General features: G+C 43.0%; 1 protein-coding gene across 1 annotated transcript; it reads right to left on the minus strand.

The window, feature by feature from the left end:
- Window positions 1-9373: 9373 nt before the first annotated feature.
- On the minus strand, window positions 9374-24509 carry LOC143563960 (ribonuclease 3-like protein 2). Its single transcript, XM_077051375.1, has 5 exons — window positions 24104-24509; window positions 11039-11191; window positions 10842-10971; window positions 10484-10718; window positions 9374-10397 (listed from the first exon to the last, which is right to left on the minus strand). The coding sequence occupies exons 1-5, from the start codon at window positions 24416-24418 to the stop codon at window positions 10223-10225; spliced, it is 1008 nt and encodes a 335-aa protein (XP_076907490.1). The 5' UTR covers window positions 24419-24509; the 3' UTR covers window positions 9374-10222.

Consider the following 24509-nt stretch of genomic DNA (forward strand, 5'->3'; position numbering starts at 1 on the left):
TCTTTTATGGAAAGCTGACATGAAAAGAAATTGTTGGTAATTCCAAATAGTATTTACAAGTCGGTGAATATAGAAGGACCTAAGTTGGTTAATTAGTTTCCTAGTTGTAATATGATATTATGATAATGTCTTGGCCATCAAGTTAGAGTTTGATTATTAATATAGGTTTTGGTTAAAGGTTTTAGATGGAAGATCAATAAAGAATTATTGTAGCAAGATTTTGAGTCGTTTTCTCTTACAATAATAAAGTGTTTGATCGATCATTTGCCTTGAGAAATGAAGAAAACTGTGAAGAAAATGAGAAAGATTTAACCACATTAGCTTCACAAGATTTTAGAGTCCTTGTATAAACATACTAATCAGAGAGTGAAATCGAGAAGTGGATATTAGAGGTGAAAAAATGTACAACACCTCTACAATGAATGTTTAGTCGCTGAAGAAAAGGAGTGAATAAAACCCAACTGCTCTAACGCTCTAACAAAACTTCAAATGGAATGTTATCGTTGATCCCTCATGAATCTAAGCTTCTAAGTGCTTGCAAATTACAAAACGATGAATGTAGAAAGAAGTCGGTAGACATGACAAGATACCCAACTTAATCTCCAGAACTCGTGTGTCTGAATATGAAGAGTTAGAGCCAAATAGAGGATCTAGAATGTCACTCACACTTTCACCATATATGGGTTCTAGTTTTCCACATTCATATATAGAATACTTAACACTTTTTTTCCTCATGACATAGGATCAGTGAAGTATTGTTGTGACCCGAGATCCCTCTCCTATTGTTTTCATCCAAGGTTCGCCTTAGAAGCGTGCATGTTTGAATCCTGATTAAGCCTTCAACTCCATTAAATTCACCGTCTTCGTTTTTCTCTCCTTACTCTTGGCGTCGATATAACCTTTATAAGCTTTTTTTCCAGTCTTTCCACTAACTCACCGTCTTCGTTTTTCTCTCCTTTCTCTTGGCGTCGATATAACCTTTATCAACTTTTTTCCACTAACTCAACGTCTTTCAAGCATTTACAACTTGCCCCTCTAGTTTCCTTCATTAAATTTCTTACACAACTTTGTCTATTAAGACTAACAGCCACCATATTCTCAAGGTTTGGGCTACTCTCCTAATACTATATAGACTAATACACCATTTTATTTTATAAAATGTCTCAACCTTTGCAATTTCTTTTAACTAAACTTTTGCATTTTATAGGGTTCGAACCCATGAACTCTTATTTCATATCTTAACCTTAATCACCTTATCACCTCACCAAAGTAGAAATAGCCACAACCTTTGCACTAGACGTGCACAAAAAAAACCGGTTCCAGAACCGAACCGATGTACCCGACCCGGAATCAGTTCCAGTTCGTACCCGGTTTGGGTATTTTTATACCCGAAATCCGTACCCGGTTTCACATATTATATTCCCAATCGATTCCTACCTGGTTCCAAATTGTACCCAGTTCCGGTTCCTACTCGGAATAACGGTTCCGGCGGGTTTTTTTTAAATAAGTCAGCTGCAGGTCAAACTAGCCGTTGGAACTGTTTTCAACGGCAATATAGCCGTTGGAACAGGTTTTTGAGAGAATTATAGCCGTTGTAACCGGTTCCAACGGTAATATAGCCGTTGGAACCGGATTCTGATGCCCGAAACCTCTATATAAATTGTTTTCCACCCCTTGTTTCACCACCAAACTCAAAAACAAACTAAAATACTTCTCGTTTAGCAAACCCGACCATCCGAATCAATAATATTATGGCACCCACCAAAAAAACTAACAAGGCTAAGAAGAGCGTTTTTATTGAACCGGTCCGTGCTATAGATGACCCACAAGTTCTTGCGGTCGTCGACCATAACCGCAACCAAGACGTATGAAAGAATTGGGATTGGGATTTGGTTGTCAATATCAAAGGTGATCAAAAGGCTCGTTGCAAAATATGTGGAATACTATTAAAGCACGATTCCAACTCGACTTTGAGAAATCACATCGAGATGCCATATTGCAAGGCCTTGAAAGGCATTGGCGCAACCGACCAAGTTGACTTGAGTAAAGATAGTACACTATTTCGTTACAGCACGAATCAAGTTCAAGATAAAACGGCAATGTTTGTTATTCAACGAGGTTTGCCGCTTAACCACTTTGATGACCCGGATTTGACGTCGTTGATTCGAGAAACTCTACAACCGCGATACACACATGTAAGTCGTAATACCTTAAGACGTCATTGTATCAAGTTGTGAGAGTATGCTAAAAAAGAGTTAATCGAGTTTTTTCATTCTTTACAAGCAATGGTTAGTTTAACTACCGACGTTTGGTCGGCACCACACGGGTTACCCGAATCATACATATGTGTCACCGCTCATTGGGTTGATCCGGTGACATGGCAATTGATAAAACGCACCATCGCTTTTGAAAACTTCTTGTTCCCACATACCGTCGAAAAATTGTTTGAACTGGTTGATTAAGTTATAAGACTTACAACTTGAAAAATAAAATATTTTCGACTCCGTTTGACAACGCATCAAACAATACAAAGGCGGTCGAAAATTTATCATTAAATATTCACCACCTTGTTACGGGGATTTTTTTCATGTTCGATGTGTTGCACATATCATCAACTTGGTTGTTCAAAAAGGTCTCGCCAATGAAAACATTTGTCAATATTTAAAATTCTTTAGACTTATGCTACAAGATGTTTTCAAAAGTGGTAAAATAAGACATCTTAAATATAAGAACTATTGCAAGTCCATGGAAGAAAGTATTTGGGGCTGAATTGGGACGTTCCAACCCGTTGGAACTCAACTTATCATATGCTCAAGTGTACTTTTGCCTAACGCCAAACTCTACAAAGATTTCATAACAATCTTGTTGATGTACGCTAGGCCGATATGGTTTCCGAAAGTGTTTGGGTCAATGTCGTTTTTTGTTAGAGTATCTTGACGTGTTCAAAACCTCAACAACAAAGTTATCGAGAATTTATTATCCTACTAGTTGTTGGGTTTTGCAAGAATTGTACTACATGTCTTGTACTTTTAAAGAGTTTGAGGAGAAGCACAAATTATTCAAGAATATTTTTGCGGTAATGAAAGAAAAGTTCTTAAAATATTTTGAAAAAATATCGCCGGTCTTTACATGTGTCGTCGCTTTAAACCCCTATTGGAATGTTCATGGGTTGAGACAACGATCGAGAAAATATTCGACGACATGGGTATGCACGAGATCGACCCCAAGTTGTCGACGGAAGCGAAGGAAAAGTTTAACAAAAACCTTCAAGACCTTTATGACCATGATTTTCAAATTTATGGTCCAAGCACGAGATTGTCTTTTGTGAAAAAAAAAAAAGACGACTAGTAGGCCGTGCAAAGTCAGACTTATAAACTTGATGAATGTGGTTCGTGAATCGGCATCTAAGAGGCAAAGAGGAAACACGTCAACTAGCGAACTTGGTCGATATTAGAGGTGCACAATATCGGGTATTTTTAAAACCCTGAACCGGTTCCGGACCCGACCCGATGGCCTAAAATGTCAACTTAGTGGAACCGGTTAGGGGTAGGACCCGGGACCGGGATTTACGTAAAAACCGGTTCCACCGGTTTTTTTTGAAATTCATATAATATAGCGTTAGAAAGCGGTTCCAACGGCTATATAGCCGTTTTTGACCGTTGGAACCGGTATTTTTATTATATAAAGATTGCCAACATACAATAAATAGCGAGGTGTTGTGTGTTCTTAGTTAAACCACTTTCAAAACTATAAAACACACTCTAAATCACAATTAAGCTTAAACCGACAAAAAATGGCAATTAACGACGACGTTGTTATGGTGATGGAAACAACACGATGCCCCGATGTTTGGGTTCATTACGATTTGTGTGTCATGACCGACTCACAAGAGATGGCTCGGTGCAAGTACTGCTCGAATTTCTGAAAGCGGGGTCGAACTCCACCTTACGCAAGCATACAAATAAGTATTGTCGTGAGAAAAAAAAGTTTGGATTCCAAGAAAACGGAAGCGGAAGAGTCGTCAGGCTCTACAACCAAGCATCTACCGCCGATAACAACGCTTATTCGTTGTAAAACGCCGGATTAAAAATACGAACGTTGTTTCTTAGTTTAAGTTGTTATGTTTAGTATCGTCATGTTTTAATAATGTTTGTAATATTTGTTGTTTAAATAAATAAAATGTTCGTCGTTATTAAAAAAGTAACAAAAAATTAATCATGACTAATAAGAAATAAACCTTTACTAGTAATAAACAAAACAAAAGTAGTTATTAAACAAATCAAAACTAAATATTAGTTGAACTTTGATCGTGTTACAAATGATTTTACTAAAACAAATAAAAATTACAACTCTTCTTCGTCTTCACCCTCGTCTTCTTCACCACCCGAATTATCGGAAGAAAGCCCGTCCTCCGCCTCCTCATCATGAACAGGACGCGCTATTGGTATTTCGTCTTCAAAGTTTGCCTTGTGTTGTACACGATCCACCGCATCCAATGGTCCTTTAGGCAAATGCAAACCTCTAGAGACTCAGGAGTTAATTTTGTTCTTCGCATTGATAATACCCTCCCACTAAGAGAAAAAACTGATTCGGAAGCAACCGTTGAGGCTTGTACAGCAAGCAAATCACGAGCCATGGCGGATAGAATAGGAAATTCGTTTTGTTTTCCTTTCCACCAAGCCAACAAATCAATACTGCGAATTTCGTCGACCGTTGTGCCATCAACATAGTTTGCTCCACTATATCAACCAAGTTAGCTAGTTGGTGTGTTTCCTCTTTGCCTCCACATTCATCAAGTTTATAAGTCTGACCTTGCACGGCCTACTAGTCGTTGTTTTTTTAACAAAAGACGATCTCGTGCTTGGACCATAAATTTAAAAATAATGGTCATAAAGGTCTTGAAGGTTTTTGTTAAACTTTTCCTTCGCTTCCGTCGACAACTTGGGGTCGATCTCGTGCATACCCATGTCGAATATTTCCTCGATCGTTGTCTCAACCCCATGATCATTCCATTAGGGCTTTAAAGCGGCGGCACAAGTAAAGACCGGCGGTATGTTTTCAAAATTTTTTAAGAACTTTTCCTTCATTACGCAACAATATTCTTGAATAGTTTGTTCTTCTCCTCAAACTCTTTAAAAGTACAAGACATGTAGTACAATTCTATCAAAACCCAACAACTAGTAGGATAATAAACTCCCGATAACTTTGTTGTTGAGGTTTTGAACACGTCAAGATACTCCAACAAAAAACCGACATTGACCCAAACATTTTCAGGAACCATATCGGCCTCGCGTACATCAACAAGATTTCTATGAAATCTTTGTAGAGTTTGGCGTTGGGCAAAAGCACACTTGAGCATATGACAAGTTGAGTTCCAACGGGTTGGAACGTCCCAATTCGGCCCCAAATACTTTCTTTCAACCGACTTGCAATAGTTCTTATATTCAAGATGTCTTCTTTTACCACTTTGAAAACATTTTGTAACATAAGTCTACCGAATTTTAAATCTTGACAAATGTTTTCATTGTCGAGACCATTTTGAACAACAAGTTGATGATATGTGCAACACATCTAACATGAAAAAAATTCCCGTAACAAGGTGGTGAATATTTAATGATAAATTTTTTGGCCGCCTTTGTATTGTTTGATGCGTTGTCAAACGAAATCGAAAATATTTTATTTTTCAAGTTGTAAGTCGTTATAACTTCATCAAACAATTCAAACAATTTATCGACGGTATGTGGGAACGAGAAATATTCAAAAACGATGGTGTGTTTCATCAATTGCCATGCCAATGGATCAATCCAATGAGCGGTAACACATACGTATGATTCGGTAACCCATGTGGTGCCGGCCAAACGTCGGTAGTTAAACTAACCATCGCTTGTAAAGAATGAAAAAACTCGATTAACTCTTATTTAACACACTCCCACAACTTGATTCAATGATGTCTTAAGGTAGTACGACATACATGTGTGTATCGCGTCAAATCCGGGTCGTCAAATTGGTTAAACGGCAAACCTCGTTGAATAACAAACTTTGCCATTCTATCTTGAACTTAATTCGTGTTGTAACGAAATAGTGTACCATCTTTACCTAAGTCAACTTGGTCGGTTGCGCCAATGACTTTTAGGGCCTTGCAATATGGCTTCTCGATGTGCTTTCTCAGAGTCGAGTTGGAATCGTGCTTTAACTGTGTTCCACATAGTTTGCAACGAGCCTTTTGATCACATTCGATATTGACAACCAAATCCCAATTCTTCCATACGTCTTGGTTGCGGTTATGGTCGACGACCGCAAGAACTTGTGGGTCATCTATAGCACGAACTGGTTCAATAAAAACGCTCTTCTTTTCCTTGTTGTTAGTTTTTTTTGTGGGTGCCATAATATTATTGAGCCGGATGGTCGGGTTTGCTAAACGAGAAGTATTTTAGTTTGTTTTTGAGTTTGGTGGTGAAACAAGGGGTGGAAAACAATTTATATAGAGGTTTCGGGCATCAAAAACCGGTTCCAACGGCTATATTACCGTTGGAACCGGTTCCAATGGCTAGTTTGACCTGCAACTGACTTATTTAAAAAAAACCCGCCGGAACCGGTTATTCCGAGTAGCAACCGGAACAGGATACAATTTGGAACCGGGTAGGAACCAGTTAGGAACTGATTGGGAATATAATATGTGGAACCGGGTACGGATTTCAGGTATAAAAATACCCAAACCGGGTATTAGGTCAACCGGGTACGAACTAGAACCGGTTCCGGGTCGGTTACATCGGTTGGGTTCCGAAACAGGTTTTTTTGCACATCAAGTCGATATAGTGGAGCAAACTATGTTGAGGGCGCAACGGCCGACGAAATTCACAATATTGATTTGTTGGCTTGGTGGAAAGGAAAACAAAACAAATTTCCTATTCTATCCGCCATGGCTCGTGATTTGCTTGTCGTACAAGCCTCAACGGTTGCTTCCGAATCGGTTTTTTCTCTTAGTGGGAGGGTATTATCAATGAGAAGAACAAAATTAACTCCCGAGTCTCTAGAGGTTTGCATTTTTCTAAAGGACCATTTGGATGCGATAAATAGTATACAACACAAGGCAAACTTTGAAGACGAAATACCAGTAGAGCATCCTATTCATGATGAGGAGGCGGAGGATGGGCTTTCTTTCGATAATTCGGGTGGTGAAGAAGACGAGGGTGAAGACGAAGAAGAGTTGTAATTTTTATTTGTTTTAGTAAAATCATTTGTAACACGATCAAAGTTCAACTAATATTTAGTTTTGATTTGTTTAATAACTACTTTTGTTTTGTTATTACTAATAAAGGTTTATTTCTTATTAGTAGTGATTAATTTTTTGTTATTTTTTTAATAACGACGAATATTTTATTTATTTAAACAACAAATATTACAAACATTATTAAAACATGACGATACTAAATATAACAACTTAAACTAAAAAACAACGTCTGTCGTTTTAATACGGCATTTTACAACGATTAAGCGTTGTTACCGGCGGTAGATGCTTGAGTTGTAGAGCCGGACGACTCTCCTGCTTCCGCTTTCTTGGCATCCAAGCTTTTTTTCTCACGAAAATACTTATTTGTATGTTTGCGTAAGGTGGAGTTCGACCCCGCTTTCAGAAACTTCGAGCAGTACTTGCACCGAGCCATCTCTTGTAAGCCGATCATGACACGCAAATCGTAATAAACCAAACATTTAGGCATCGTGTTGTTTCGATCACCATAACAATGTCTTCGTTAGTTGCCATTTTTTGTCGATTTAAGCTTAATTGTGATTTAGAGTGTGTTTTATAGTTTTGAAAGTGGTTTAACTAAGAACACACAACATCTTGCTATTTATAGTATGTTGGTAGCCTTTACTATAACCTTTATATAGTAAAAAAACCGGTTCCATCGATAAAAAACGGCTAGATAGCCATTGGAACCAGTTTCTAACGGCTATATTATTTAAATTTAAAAAAAAACGGTGGAACCGGTTTTTACGTAAATCCCGGTCCCGGTTCCTACTCTAACTAGTTCCACTTAGTTGACATTTTAGGCCATCGGGTCGGGTCCAGAAATGACCCGATTCCTGACTGGAACCGGTCTCATTTTTAACTCGGTGTGAAAAAAACCAGTTTCGGGTTTTAATAATACCCGATATCGTGCACCTCTACTTTGCACTACTTCATCATTAAATACTTATATTTTTATTTGTAATAGAATAATTCTAGACTTGTAGTACTTAAAAAGGTGGGAACCATTCCTATTTCTCATATTTAAGCTTAAATGACTCACATAAAGCTTAATTCTTAGCAATCAATTGCTGATTATTATTGAAGAAGTATATATATATAGGGGATGGATCTTACGAGAAGTGATATTAAAGCGAGAAGTACGAGAAGTGAAGGTATAACTCCATTAATCCCTAATTTCACTCCCTTTCATATGATGTTACATACATATATGTAGGTTAGTTGTATTTATGTCTTAATTGCACATTCAAACATACCTACAAACATATATATGTATCGAGCCACATTCAAACCTATGTACCTACACATATACAAACATACGTACACATACATATGAACCTACACAACCCACCTACACATAAGAAAGGGAGTGAAATTAAGGATTAATGGAGTTACACATTTACTTCTCGCACTTCTCGTTGTAAAAAAACTTCTGAAATGATCCAATACCTATATATATAGGGTAAGGATCATAAGAGAACCTTTTGCAAATTGGGAACTTTGAGAACCATTTTAGACCACTTAAACCACCTTTAAAAAATCATAAAACAAAAAATAATAAAAATTTTAAAAAAGTAAAAAAACCAAAATTCTTATATTTCATTCCGGTTTCATTAAAAAAAATAAAAAAAACGTCGTATTATACACATATGTATAATTTTATATAATCTTTAGTTACGTAATATACACATATGTACAGAATCATTTATCTTAAATTATACACATGTGTACAAAAAAACATGTAAATGTACATATATGTATATATTATACATATGTGTATATAATTTAGCTAAACAAAGTTTTTTTTATGAAACCGGAATGATAAAATAAGAATTTTGATTTTTTTTACTTTTTTTATTTTTGTGTTTTTTTTATTTTATGTTTTTTTTTATTTTTGGGTTTTTTGTGGCCCAAAATGGTTCTCATAGTTCTCAATTTCAAAAAGGTTCTCTCATTGTCCCGATCCTATATATATATATATAAAACTTACTTGTTTAGTTGTTTACGGTCTGATTTGGACAGTTTTTAGATGAAACCATAAGCCAAATTGTTAACCATCATAAACTAAAACCAAATATTTGAAAATTAAACCAAATCAAACTGTTACCGACAGGTCATTATATATTGAAAAAACAAATAACATACTAATAAGAGAAACAATCGTTAATGCCTCACATTTAAAACTTAAAAAACCGGCTTAGAGGATATTATTGTTAAGAAAAACTTAAATCACGAGTATTGTTCAGCTTTAATAATAATATACTAATTTACATAGGGGAAAAACCTACATTCCGGTTCAAATTTTTACTGCCGGTTTCAAGTAAAAACATCAAAGCAAACCAATCGCTATGATTTGAATATTCCTAAACTGCACTTAAAAGAAGTTTACAAAAACTAGTCGCAAAACCAAACCAAGCATTGGTTCCGTAATTTCAAACCAACCCATAAACAAAGCTTAGTTACTAGTAACTTGATAAACCGAACTTCTTTACCACCCTTCTACGCTTCAAGCTCAACTCATTGCTCCAAACTTAATAAAACTTGACACACACGAGTTACTCTTAACTCGATAAAACTACATCTCGTCTACAACCTTAATCACTCCTATCCCTTTGTTCATTCAGGTCCAAAGACAAAAGTTAATTCTAGTTTTGTGTAGCAAATAACTTGGTTGTTCACTTGTTTGTGTGGCAAATCAACAAGAATCAAGCCAAATAACCTATAAGCCTATCTTCAGTCATGTGATCAAATCAAGACACTGGTTCAACTAGATGCAAGACAAGAAAAATCACTAATTAGATTGTTTACAGGCAGAACAATAACAATACCACTTTTCAGCATTAGCACTAAAGTCATTACTTGCTAATTTTACCATGTTAAACACTAGTTCCTAAAATTTCCACACACTAAGTTCATTACTTGCTAGACTTACCAGGTTAAACACTAGTTCCTTAAATGTCCACACTCAGATAGTTAGGTGTATCCCGCCTCTCGCAAAGCACAAAACATCAATGAAGCTGCAGAATTGTCAGTATCCTTTACCGTAGCTCTCTCACTTCCTTTTACAGATAATATCGTACCATAAAGCTCGACTTGAACAGATGATACGTATCTTTTATCATGTTTGGGACCCAGTGCTTGCTCAATTCTATATTAAAACTAAAGCAGTCAGATTAAAAGATTCGGTAATGATAATTCATAATTAATAATCAGTATTCAGTAATAGAATCATACTTGTAAGTTGGCTTTGGCCACTTCTTCTTCTTACAGAGTTCAAGTAGTTTCTGTTTGGCATCTTCAATTTCCATTAATTCGTTGAAATCAAGATCGTTTTGTGAACCACTTCTAGATTTGGTTATTTTCAACAAAGCAGCCTCGGCTGCATGAAGCTTTGCATTCTTTGGGGAATCTGAAGAGCCGGATGCAATAAATGTATTATCCACAAACACACTTGCAATGTTTCTACCACCTAAGAGTTTAAAATCGGTTAGATATGGTAATATCCATATTAGAATCTCTTTCGATGTATGCATATACAATCAATATAAAATTACACAAATCCAAAGTTGCATTCTTAAAAACAAGCACTCACCATTCTTCGAGTATCTTATATCAACCTGCTTTCCATCCTTTCCACACGCACCGTACAGCGCTGTAATAGGTTGCGGTTGAGTCAAAATGACATCAAGCATTACTAACGGTTCAAGTAGGCTTCTGAATATCTGTATAAATCATCATATTAAACACATTAATCAAAATATAAACATAAACAAACTCATAGGATCTCACCATCCAAATCAACTGTAAGTCAAACCCGCAATCAATGAATACTGCTCCAGCCATTGATTCCACAACATCTGCAAGTACTTTTGGTGCTGTCATCTGTCCACCATACACAGCCATCTTTTCTTCTTCCTCAACTTTACCAAAAAATTCCCAAACCTAACAAAATGAAACACCAAAAATCTCAAATATCAACCGCAAGCCATAGTTTATGATTGGCATGTATATCAGTCACGCTTTACCGCATAGTTCCTTAAGGACGAATTAATATATCTCACCAAAATAAGCACGCATGAAACAAATATTAAATAAATCTCAATATATTTTAGAGGAACTCAAAAATATCTATTATTACATATAACTCGTGTGATGTATCCCTCTTATTATTTATTCTATAATGTCTAACCATAACTCCGTTTATATAGACCAACCCTAATTTGCTAGCCAATAGTCCACGACATTACCATTTTCAATTACAATGCAGTTAGACTTAGAAAACATAACCTAGTTGTCAATACCGGTCCCTCAAGTTCACCGCTGAAGAAACACTAAGTGAACCCTGGACAGATTATAGATAATCTGGGGGTTAAGTAATGTTTCCCACGAGGATGAGGTCTAGCAGAGAGTTGTTCTTCAGGGGACCTGCAAAACAGACACCGTAAGCTCGTCACTGAGAAGGGGGGGGGGGTTCCTCCTTGTGACCACCCTCAGGCGTGAGAATCAGACTAGATTGCTCTGAATATAAGTGTATATTAAGAGATTGCTAGATAAGATTGAGATATCAGATGATGTCCTTACCATTCCAAGGTGTTGGAGTATTTATAGCCGAAGGTAGGTTTCATAGAAGGTACAGCCGGCTGAATAGTATTCCTGTTCCACCAACAGTGGACTACGCACATGCCATGCTGGTTGGTGGATAGGCTACGGCCAAAAGTAAAGGTCGGCTGTATACTGTTACGTTACTGCCGGCTACGCACTGTTCCACCAACTGTAGGCTGTGCACGTCCCATCGTAAGGGTTGGTGAGTAGGCAGCGGCTAATAGTGACAAACAGTACTAGAGGGTGCTCCTCCTCGTATTGTTGTCGGTGAGCTGTCACCCTGTGATTGGTTCATGGGCTGCTCTGGTCAAATTGTCTGTTCCGCCCATACCTTAGTAGGTATAGTACGAAAGACCTTCCAGAAGCATACGGACTGGCTCATTTAGGCGGGAGTATTCCCGCCTTGCTCATTCCTTCATGTGACTACTGAAGTAGCTAATGCCTTGTGCGTGTAGCCTTGCTGTTAGTGCGGGTAGCCTTCCCTGATGGCTTGTATCCGCAGCTGCGGGAACAGGCGAGGTACTTCACCATTGGGAGGCTTTCCCTGCGGGTACAGCTGGCGTACTGCGCGTAAGGTTCTTTGAGCATGGTGGGTCCTGCTGGAGCAATTGGTCATTGCGCAGACGTCCCTGTTCAAGGTGAGTCTTGCGGGTCCAACTGGGCTCTGCTGGGACCTACCTCTTCAAGTCCCCCAGTCCAATGTTCTTCTCATGAATTATTAATAAGTGAGGTGAACTTTTGGACTTAGCAAGGGGTTTTGAAAAGGGTTTAGTTTTTAGGTTTTCCGTGGTGATTCTTCCCGCGGTTTTCCTGATGTCACGCAGAAATTCCCGACTTTTCTGCTTGATCTTTGGGTGTGAAGCGGGTAGGTTTGTAACCTCCTCGCACGTCAGGAGCGTTGAGTCCCACTTGTGTGGATTCTCCATGGGGTCTTGGTAGTTTTCAACATAGCGATCAATTATGCTAAAACCACCAATTCCATCTTGGAGTTTCAAACAATACAGTTCTCGACGTTCCCGTCATGCGGGGGTGTTATTCCCGTTTCCGCAAGCATGGCCCAGAAGATCCTTCTTGGTTTGAATTCCCTGCAGAGAGCTAAGTATGTGAAGGGTTTTGCCTTGACACTGTACCCGCACTTGTCTTACGGTTACTTTACTTCCAAGGTATTCCTGGCGTCAATTCCCTGCGGGTGCTAAGTATGTGAAGGGTTTTGCCTTGACACTGTACCCGCACCTGTCTTATGGTTACTTGGTTGCCAAGGTAAGGGGTATTTTCCCGCTTACTTTTGAATCTTTTTGAATTTTGAATTTTGAAATTCGAAGAGTTGGTGGAAGGATAAGAACAGTCCAAACCTCTGAAACGTCGTGCGACGGTTTCTTCTGACTATGTCAGGACGTGCAGGAAGTTATGGTGACGTGACAGTACATGGTCATTCCAGACGCTTTTTCAGGCGCGTGGGCCTGATTTTTCGGGCGCGTAGCCGCGAAATTAATGGTATGCGTCCTGTAAACAGCTGTTGCCAGCTTGCTTTTTGCCACGTGTCATAGTTTCATTGCACCTTCGATTTCTCTCTCTTCCGCATTAAATGCATCGCATTAATTGCGATTAGTATATAAAGGGGGAGAGGGTTCTTTGTAATCCACACTTTCACTCATCTCTTCATCTTCTAAGCGATTTCCGGCGAATACTCACCTTTTCAGGCAAGCATTCTCCCGAAATCGTTTTCTTCTTCTTTTACAAGATGTCTCGTGATCTCGATTCTACAGCTGATGACAAGAGTACTGCTGGCGAGTGCCAGTGTGCTCTGCCTGGCGATCTGTATCGGTACGTCGTCAGGAAGTTCATGCTCGAGTCTCTCGAGCCTGAGTTTCCTGAACCCCATCAGACGATGTACGATGCCCCCAGAGGCAAGATCGGGGTTTATGCTGCATTCTTTGTTTATGGGAATCTTAGGTTCCCATTGACAAAGTTTGTTTACCGTGTCCTTGAGAGGCACGGTGTTCATTTGACCGAGTTGCACCCCATGGCGATCGCCAAGATTCGCCACTTTGAGTGGGTGTGCCGGATTTTGGGCATTGAGCCCTATGTTGACCGCCTGATGACCTTCTACACTTGGAGGTGCATCCAGGGGTGGTATACCCTGATAACCCGAATCAAGGGTTTGAAGATTTGCCCGACCGAGCGCAGTCTTCGCGCGTGGAAGCGGGAGTTCTTCTTCATATCCGCTCGCGCCATCCCCCTTGCCATGAAGTTTAAGAACGGGCAAGCTCTTCCCAGCCTTCACGCCTCCAACTACGAGGAGGCGGAATGGTTTTCGAGGATTTCCCGGGTCCAATCTCCGGTTTACCGGTTTGCGGAGTCCGGGATGGTGATGTTGGGGATGAGCCGGGTGTGGAAGGCGGCGGATGCGCAAAAGGTTCCGATCGTCCTCGAATACGGTTCGAACTCTGTTCCTTACGGTATGCTTTGTTTCTTTTTGTTGATTCTGAATTTCTTCTAACTTTTTTCCTGTTTATTTCAGAGGGGAACGACCTGCAGTCGCTCCTGAACCCGCGGGAGGCTGACGGTCCCGCTCGGATGGGTACTCGCGCTCTAGACGAGAACGAGTTGCCCATCCTAGAACAAACTGCGGATCGGTTCGTGGAGGTCTACCCGCTAGGCCATGAGATCCTGAGCGCCAGGCGGCCAGGTAAGGCGCTCTTCAACCCTCGACCCCTCAATGTTGAAACCTCTGCTGGAATTCCTCTAATCGTATGTTCTGATGAGGAATCCGCAGATGGTCCTCCGTTGGTGCGGAAGAAGAAGGCTGCCGGCGGGAAGGGAAAGGAGGTGGCCTCCACTGCCGATCCGGCGCGTCGGTCTGATTCGGAGACCAAGAGCGAAGAGGTGGCGGGGAATCCCGGTGGTGATAAGACCACCGCTCCGGAGGCTGCGACTGTCACCTCCGGAGAGCCCAAGAAGACGACGGTAACCGGCGCAAAGAGGCCGGCTCCATCGGGTTCGTCCCCGCCTCTCCGTACCTTTAGGCTCAAGAAAACCCGTAAGTACAAACTTCTTGTTTTTTAACTTCATAGCTTTATCATTTAACACTTATCTTCTTTACGCAGGCGTGAATGTTGACGCATTCCAGGGTGGAGCGTAGAGGAGTACCTCTCCGCCAATGAAGGTAGGCTTGGTCAGCCTACCTGAGGCGTCGACCCAGGCGCCTGCGCCTGCTTCCGCTGGTTCAGTTGCTCACTCCTTTGAGCCGACTGTTCCAGCTGAGATGACGTCACCGCCGGCTGTGAGTGCGATTTTTACAGCATCTTTCACCGAGCCGGCGGTTAGTATTGTTGCGGATTCCGCGGCGGCGACCGCGGCGGCTGCTACCATGCCCCCGTCATCGGCAACGACGGCCGATCCATCAGGTACGCATGGGGTTTCTCGCCAATCTCTGCCACCTTCCCATCTGCCTGACCTCTTGGATGGATTTCCCTTGGGTTCAGGTGATGGGTTCGGCGGCTATCGGCCTGTTATTGACCCTACACCTGCGTAGGGTTCTTTTGGCCCTTTTCATATATATATATATATATATTTTATCATCTTTTCCTAACTGCTTTATGTTTTTTGCAGTGTCGGATTCCAATGAAGTGTATGTTCCACGATGGAACATTCGCCGAGGAACAACCCTTCGCACCCCTGTGGAGTGCGTGGAATGGGCTCGTCACGCTGCTCCCAGTGGTGCGTTGGGGGAAGCCATGGCTAGCTACCAGGAGGGTAGGCTAACCAATGAGCTTCGGGTTCTCCTGGCCCGGATGCAGCCGCGCGTCGAGCTGCTTTGTCGTGAAAACGACAAGTTAAAAGCAGCTCGCCTTAAAGAAGTGGCTCAGGCGCGGGCTGTCCGGGAGGAGAACCAAAGGCTTTCCGCAGTGGCTGCGGAAAAGGAGAAGGCCTTCAAGGCCCTCGAGGTTGAAGTTCAGGCTCGACTCGAGGCCCGTTCCAAGGCTGCCCAAGCTGTTAATGAACAGCTTCGGCTGGCTAAGGAAACTGCGAGGAACGCAACTGAGAGGGCCACCAAGGCTGAAGCCGTTGCTGAGCCTCTACGCGTGGAGAATGAAGAGCTTAAAGCCAAATTAGAGGCTCTCCAGCAGGCTCATGATGCCTTGGCGATGGAAGACGCCAAAAAGCTCCAGGAGATCTTGGACCAGAGGGGGTTGCTTGACCATACTGAGCGGAAGTTAAAGGGCGTCGAAGAGGCTGCTGCAAAGGAAGTGTTGCTTGCCAACCTCAACAAGAGTGAAGCCGAACGCGCCCGTAACGAAACTCAAGCTGCCCTCCAAGAAGCTCTGGTTGCCAAGGAATGGCTTATTCGAGAAGCGTTGTCTCAGGTAAGCTTTCATGTCTTTACGCTTTTCTTTGTAAATAGAAAGGGTTCTGATACTTGTATATTTTCTTGTAGGTTGTGCATCGGGTCTTCTCAGAGACGTCTTATGACGATGCTATGAGCGCAGCCTCAACGCTTCTCATGAGGATGGGGAAAAGGCCGGCTTCCTGCTTGGTCTAGGGTTCGTTGAGAAAGGCATCCCGCCTTCCAACTTTCCTTTGTACAATGTTGATACTGAAGCTGTTTACGACCAAGCAGTGAATCAGTATGCCGCCTTCCCGCATCCGGTGGTGGAGAAGGTGAACGAAGTCGCTGCTGCTGATGATGGGCTTGCTATCCTTAGAGCTTTCCTTGAAACACCACGCTCTACTGATGGAGCGGGTCCTAGTGGAAGTGGTCCTGAAGCTTGATTCTGAAGATCCCTTTCCACCACTAGCGTAGATTTTTGCTTTTGTATAGCTCTTTGTAATATTTGAATTTTGATGAAATAAAGATTGTGTTTGTTCTTTGCCTTGTTTATTTTACGCATGTTTTGATCTATCTTAGCAATTTCTTTAGTACTTAGATAAGTTAACTTTTTAACGTGGTAAATTATAAGTTTGTTTCGCTTCCTCCTTCATGATTGTGCGGGTATGACCGTCACTTACACTTAGTAGGATGGCTTAACTTTACTTATATCTGACCTGCGTGGAAGTTTTCCTCATCTTTTCCTTTGAAATTTTCTAAGTGTTCAGAATAAGTTAACCTTTGAACGTGGTAGATGATAGGTTGAAGTTTTGCTTCCTTGTTCGTGATTGTGCGGGTAAGACCGTCACTTGCACTTACAAGGATGGCTAAACTTTACTTACATCTGACCTGCGTGTAGGTTTTCCTTAAAACTTTTAACATTTTTAGCGTTGTGTTTATGCGGGTTTTGCCGCCTTCCACACGTAACGACTTACTTCTTCCCCCATTTATGCGGTGAATACCGGCACAATAGTGTGGGAAGTTCATAAGTATAAAGGTAAGGCTATCACACATTGTGAAAGGAGAATCATTTCCATTAGAAGTGGCTCTAGGCCTTTTCTTTACAAGTTTGGAATTGATCTACATATAACATTTGCGTAATTGAGCTCCATTCCATGTTCTTGGGATGGGAGTGCCATCGAGCCTTTCGAGCCGGTATGCGCCCTTTCCCAGGACTTCTTTGATGATGTATGGCCCTTCCCAGACCGGGGCCAACTTTCCTGGGCGTTCTTGGTTCGAAGCCTCGTTGTTACGCAGTATGTAGTCTCCTACTTTGAAGTTGCAGAGTTTTACCCGCGTGTTGTAGTACTTTTGCATTTGTCGCTTGTAGTTCTCTTCACGCACTGCGGCTAAGTCTCTGCGTTCCTCGATTAGCTAAGGTCTAACCGTCTTTCCGCATCATTGTCTTCTGGCTGAATCAAAACCCTTGGTGAGGGTAAACCAATTTCGACCGGGACCATGGCTTCAGTGCCATAAGTGAGACTGAACGGGGTTTCTCCTGTACTGGCCTTCTTTAGCGTTCTGTTTGCCCAAAGGACGTGCGGAAGCTCGTCCACCCAGCCGGATCTGTGTTCCAAGAGTCTTCTCTTGATGCCTTCGACGATGCTCTTATTTGATCTTTCCACCTCACCATTACCTTGCGGGTGTGCCACTGAGGTAAAGGTGTGGGTGATTTGAAGTTCTTTGAGCCACTGTTGTAGCTTCTTGTCAGCAAAGTTGGTGCCGTTATCGCTCACCAAATTCTGTGGAAGTCCAAAAAGACAAATAATAAATTCCCAAATAAATTTTTTGATATGTTTTGCGGTTGTTTGGGCTAAGGGTTTTGCTTCTATCCACTTGGTGAAGTAGTCGATGGCTACTACTAAGAACTGAACATTTCCTGCTGCTGTAGGAAATGGACCTGTCACATCGATGGCCCACTTATGAAATGGCCATGAAGAAGTGACTGGAACAAGTTCATTCTTCGGGCGGTGCGTGTTGGGTGCGTAAAGCTGGCAAGACCTGCATTTTCTGATGTACGCCAGTGCATCCGTATGCATCCCCGGCCAAAAGTATCCCGCGTTGTTTAGCTTAGCTACGACAGCACGGGGACCTGCGTGTACTCCACAGATGCCTTCGTGTACTTCCCTTAGGAGGTAGTCAGCATCTTGGTTGTCCACGCATCTTAAGAGTGGGCCAAGAAAGTTACGTTTGTAAAGGATGTCATTGATGAGTTGATAATTTAGTGCTTTACAGCGTAGTTTTCTTGCCTGTGCTTTTGATTCTGGTAGTGTACCTGTCGCAAGGTATTTTATTATTGGTGTCATCCACGTTTCCGTGCCGGTTTGGATGACACAAATTTCCTTGTGCGGGACCGAAGGTGCCTCGAGGAGTTCAATGCGGATATCTTTTCCTAAGTGGGTGAAGGCTAATGATGCAAGCTTGCTTAACGCATCCGCAGATTTGTTTTCACTTCGCTTGACGTGTATGACTTTGCAGTCGTTGAAATCGCGCATAAGGGATTTTGCTTGTGCTAGGTACAGGGCCATTGTGTCGTTCACGGCCGTGTACGTCCCGTTGATTTGATTGGCTACCAACATGGAATCCACGTGGGCTTCCAAGTTTTTCACACCCATCTTACGCGCAATTCTCAGCGCAGCCAAGAATGCCTCATACTCGGCTTCGTTATTCGTACTTGGAAAATTCAGTCGAATAGCGTAAGTGTATTCTTGGCCTGCTGGGTTGGTTAGTTTCAGCCCTGCGCCTGAACCCTCGTTACTGGCTGCTCCATCAGTGTAGAGTCGCCAGACGTCATTGATGCCTTGTGCTGGAGAGGGTTGAGCCTCTTCCTGGCAATCTTTTTCCCGCGATGCAGGCACTTCTGCAATAAAGTCGGCCAGAACCTGGCCTTTCATGGCTGGTCTTGGCTTATACTTTATCGCGTATTCCCCCAACTCGATTGCCCATTTGGCTAGGCGTCCCGATAACTCAGGTTTGCCTAGGACGTTTGCAAGTTTGAAGTTGGAGAGAATGGTGATTGGGTGACCCTGGAAATATCGTCTTAACCTGCGTGAAGCATGTATAAGTGCTAAGACTAATTTTTCGAGGGTAGAGTACCGGGTTTCTACGTCTGTTAGGATACGGCTGACATAATAGATTGGCATCTGGATGCCTTTTCGCTCTACTAGCAGTACTGCCCCGGTTGCTCTATCTGTTGCGGAAAGGTATAGGATTAACTCCTCTCCCGCTTTAGGCGCTGTGAGCGTTGGGAGTTCGATCAAGCGTGACCGAATCTCCTGAAAAGCTGCTTCCGCTTCTGGTGTCCAGCGGAAGTGCGTTTTCTTTAAACAGTTTTTCAACGTTGACACGAAAGGAAACGACTTTTCTGCGTGGTTTGCCAAAAAGCGATTAAGTGCCACTAGTCGTCCATTCAGTGTCTGAGCCTGTTTGATGGTAGTAGGTGATTCCATTTTGATAATGGCTTCGACCTTTTCAGGGTTCGCTCTAAAGCCATCTTTAGTGACGATGACCCCCAAGAACTTCCCTTCTTCCATTCCAAAGGCACACTTGCTCGGGTTGAGCTTCATGTTTATCTTCCTGAGCGTGTTGAAAGTCTCTTCGATGTCTTTCAACATCGCTTCTGGGTCAGGGCTTTTGATGACCAAGTCATCCATGTAGACTTCCAAGTTCCTCCCAATTTGGGCATGAAACTGGTTGTCCATCAGGCGTTGGTATTTGGACCCGGCATTCTTAAGTCCGAATGGCATCATTTGGTAACAAAATGTGCCATCGGGCGTCCGAAATGCGGTTTTGTCCTGATCATCAACGGCCATGTGGATTTGATGGTACCCCTTATACGCGTCCAGGAAGCATTTAAGGCGGAACGGTGCCAATGAGTCCACCTTAAGATCAATTTCGGGTAACGGATAACAATCTTTGGGGCATGCTTTGTTCAAGTCCTTGAAATCTATGCACATGCGCCATTGTTTGTTATTCTTCGGTACCATAACGGGATTTGCAACCCAAGTTTGATATCTACTAACGCGTACGATGCCTGCGTCAAGGAGTTCCTTGACTTGGGTTCTACACGCGTTAGTTTGTTTTGGCCCCATTACTCTGCGCTTTTGTACGATCGGCGTAACAGCCGGATCGCATTTGAGCTTATGCTCTGCCTTACTTCGGGGTACACCAGTCATGTCAGCTGGTGTCCACGCGAAGATGTCAGCGTTTTTTTGTAATAAGCGCTTGAGTAGGGTGCGTGTGGGATCAACAATTGTCGGGCCAATGGTGACGGCCTGGTCAGGGTACTTGCCATTGAAGGCCCATCTTTCTGGTTCAGTGATGGTTGGTTTAGCCATCTTTGGTTTGGGTTTAGATGAGACAGATGCGATGCATACCTGGGGAATGCCGGTGATCATCGCTACACCCTCAGCTGTTGGCCATCCCATCATGCCGTGGACTGAGGATACCACGGCGTTGAATCTTGCCATCCCGTCTCTCCCGAAGAGAATGTCGTATGTGTGGTGTGGCTTCCTCATCACGACAAAGTCCACATCTTCTGTGCGGGAGTGTTTCCCATCTGTAAGAGTGACGGGGAACGATAGGATACCCAGGGGGTGTTTGTGCTGCCATCAAACCCTTCCATCGAGGCGCAGATCGTTTCCAGGCGTTCCTTGTCTTCGTCATCTAGCTTGTCAAAGAACTGCCTGTACATCACCGTTGACGAGGCGCCGTTGTCAGCAAGAGTGCGAGAAGTGATGTAGTGCCCCAGCTGGCTTTTGATGACGATAGGGCCTTCTTTGCTGGGTCCTCCTGGCACTCGCGGGAAGCGCACCTCAGCTTCCTTCCACGCACATGGTTCTGTCGTTCTCCTTTTTCTTCCTCTGATCTTACCATGAACCATGTTGATGCTGATGTCAACGGGCTTTCGTCCGTTGCCTCGGTACCGGTTGTCGTTTCTTCCTCCCTTCTTGATTGATGCCACCAGGTGTGCCAGTCTTCCATCCTTGACGAATGCTTCAATAATATCCTTCAAGGATGTACACTCTTCCGTACTATGACCTTTTGTCCCGTGGAAGTCACAGGATTTACTCTGATCCGCATTAGGTCGCTGCCGGATCATTGGAGCCTTTGGCCATGGTAGCTTTTCAGTGGCAAATATCTCCCTGACACTTTTGGTGAGTGGCGTCCACCGGTGCTTTTGGCTTGAAGGGTGTGTTTGATTTCTTCCACCAACAAGAGGGTGAGAGCTGGATGAGGTGTCAAAGTTTACCCTTGACTGCCAGATACCTAGCTTCCTCTTTTTGTTCTGTCGGGCGATCCGAACATTGTTCTCTCTTGTCCTCTGCGTGTAGAGGTGTGTACTCTGGGGAAGATCCCTTCCCAGTTGCTTCTCCGTCTCGGCAAAGCGCTTTGCCGCCATCATGATGGCATCCCATGTTGATGGCATGCCATCCTTACCCGTCAATGTGCGGATAAGCTCTGGGTATTCGGCGCCTTGGATGAAAGCGGCGCGAACAAGATCTTCACTTATGTTGCCGAGACTTAGCTTTTTGGAGTTGAAGCGGGTGATGAAGTCTAGTAAAGATTCATCCTCCTCTCTAACGCAGTTGAGGATCGTCCACTGTTCTTCAGTATATTTTCTCTGCTGGCTGAAGTGCTGGCTGAACTTATTCTGAAAGTCCGCCCAATCATAAATGTGGTGGACCGGTAAACGGTCGAACCATACCCTGGCCGCTCCAACCAGAGTCATCTGGAACATATAACACCACGTGGGTTCCGTCCAGTTACTGACGGTTGCCCCCGCAATAAATCTGTTCAAGTGGTCGTCCGGGTCGGATAGACCATCATAAGTGCCAATGTTGGACATTTGTTTGGCACTTCTCGGGGCGATTGCTTCCGCAATGTCCCTTGCGAACTTTGACTTTCCTGCATTTGTAGCAGTTGGTCTAAAGGTTTTGGAGAAGTCACGAGGGTTTCACTCCGCATTTGTTGGTTTAAAAGCTTCCCCAAAATTCCTTTTTGGTTGGAAGTCCGTTTCCTTACGCTTCCCTTTCGCCTTATGGCGAGGGTTTGCGTCGGTATCGGATTCTTCCCTCTCGTCGTCTGAGTACTCGCACTCACTGTTCATATTGAGATGTTGGCGAGTACTGCCGAATTCGTCAGCCTGTTGAACTGAACGCAAGCGTTCATCCAATTTTGCTTGGAACTCTCTCTGACGTGCTTCGGCCTACGCCTTCACTTGATCTAGTGTTTGGCGAGGGACCCTCGTTCGTTTTTCCAACTGGGCATCAGTGAACCCCAGTGGAATATTTACTGCACTTGCCCCTGCTTGGGTAGCCGGGGTAGTGTTCGTAAGATTTGTATAACCGCCGGTGTTCCCAGTTACTGGGGTTGTGGTCACCGGGGTTTCTTGGTCACTTACTGGTCTTGGGACCGGAGTAACGTTAACCATTTCTTCAGAAACTTTGAAAAAACTAAGAATTAGTTCTAGCTTTTGTCCCACGGATGGCGCCAATGAAGAAACACTAAGTGAACCCTGGACAGATTATAGATAATCTGGGGGTTAAGTAATGTTTCCCACGAGGATGAGGTCTAGCAGAGAGTTGTTCTTCAGGGGACCTGCAAAACAGACACCGTAAGCTCGTCACTGAGAAGGGGGGTTCCTCCTTGTGATCACCCTCCGGCGTGAGAATCAGACTAGATTGCTCTGAATATAAGTGTATATTAAGAGATTGCTAGATAAGATTGAGATATCAGATGATGTCCTTACCATTCCAAGGTGTTGGAGTATTTATAGCCGAAGGTAGGTTTCCTAGAAGGTACAGCCGGCTGAATAGTATTCCTGTTCCACCAACAGTGGACTACGCACAGGCCATGCTGGTTGGTGGATAGGCTACGGCCAACAGTAAAGGTCGGCTGTATACTGTTCCGTTACTGCCGGCTACGCACTGTTCCACCAACTATAGGCTGTGCACGTCCCATCGTAAGGGTTGGTGAGTAGGCAGCGGCTAATAGTGACAAACAGTACTAGAGGGTGCTCCTCCTCGTATTGTTGTCGGTGAGCTGTCACCCTGTGATTGGTTCATGGGCTGCTCTGGTCAAATTGTCTGTTCCGCCCATACCTTAGTAGGTATAGTACGAAAGACCTTCAAGAAGCATACGGACTGGCTCATTTAGGCGGGAGTATTCCCGCCTTGCTCATTCCTTCATGTGACTACTGAAGTAGCTAATGCCTTGTGCGTGTAGCCTTGCTGTTAGTGCGGGTAGCCTTCCCTGATGGCTTGTATCCGCAGCTGCGGGAACAGGCGGGGTACTTCACCATTGGGAGGCTTTCCCTGCGGGTACAGCTGGCGTACTGCGCGTAAGGTTCTTTGAGCATGGTGGGTCCTGCTGGAGCAATTGGTCATTGCGCAGACGTCCCTGTTCAAGGTGAGTCTTGCGGGTCCAACTGGGCTCTGCTGGGACCTACCTCTTCAACCGCATTATAACTTGGAGTGAAATTACCAAGAGTATGAGGTTATCCGGTGCATTAGTGATGGTATGTCAAAACTAGGGATGAGTTCTGCATCGGTACCGAAAATCCCCAAAAATGAGTACCAATACCGGTAACAAAAATACCCAGCACACCGGAGGCCAAATTTGGGAAAATACCGGTACTACCAAACCGAGACAATACTATACCGTTCCCGAAACCTCAAAATATCAATACCGATTTGGGACCGACGGTACGATATTCGGTACTACATGTATCTGGCACCATTTGTTCATCCCATGTCACAAAATGTATATTACATAATAAATAATAATAACAACAACCAATAAAAAATCAAATTAAAATATTTTAAAAAATTAATAAATATTAAAAATAAAAAATAGGAATATAATATAATGTAACGTAATACCTTATTAGTCAAGTTGCTATGACGGATGTATTTATAAAGCCCATGATGAACCGCAACCCCAACAAGTTTCTCATTGCTAACATTAGCAGCTCGGAGATCAGACAGTTTACCCGAGTCAATGTCAGGGTACGTCAAGAAGAAGAAACTAGAGATCGCAAGTCCGAGAGCAGAGTCGCCAAGGAACTCGAGCCGTACGTACGACGGACCGTCAGTGAAAGTAGGATGTGTGAGGGCTTGTTCTAGAAGCTTCTTATCTTTAAACGTGTACTTTATTATGGACTCGACTGCTGCAACAGAATACTCCATGTCCATCATGGATTGGTCTCTGGGTTGGGTTGTTTTGGAGTGCAGTTCGATGCCGTAAGGGTTGATGATGGTTTTGGATGGTGAGTCGTTCGGTTAACAT

This window comes from Bidens hawaiensis, unplaced genomic scaffold (genome assembly GCF_021521415.1).
Source record: "Bidens hawaiensis isolate Kalapana, Puna unplaced genomic scaffold, B.hawaiensis_p1.1 tig00021674_1, whole genome shotgun sequence".
Taxonomy (NCBI): domain Eukaryota; kingdom Viridiplantae; phylum Streptophyta; class Magnoliopsida; order Asterales; family Asteraceae; genus Bidens; species Bidens hawaiensis.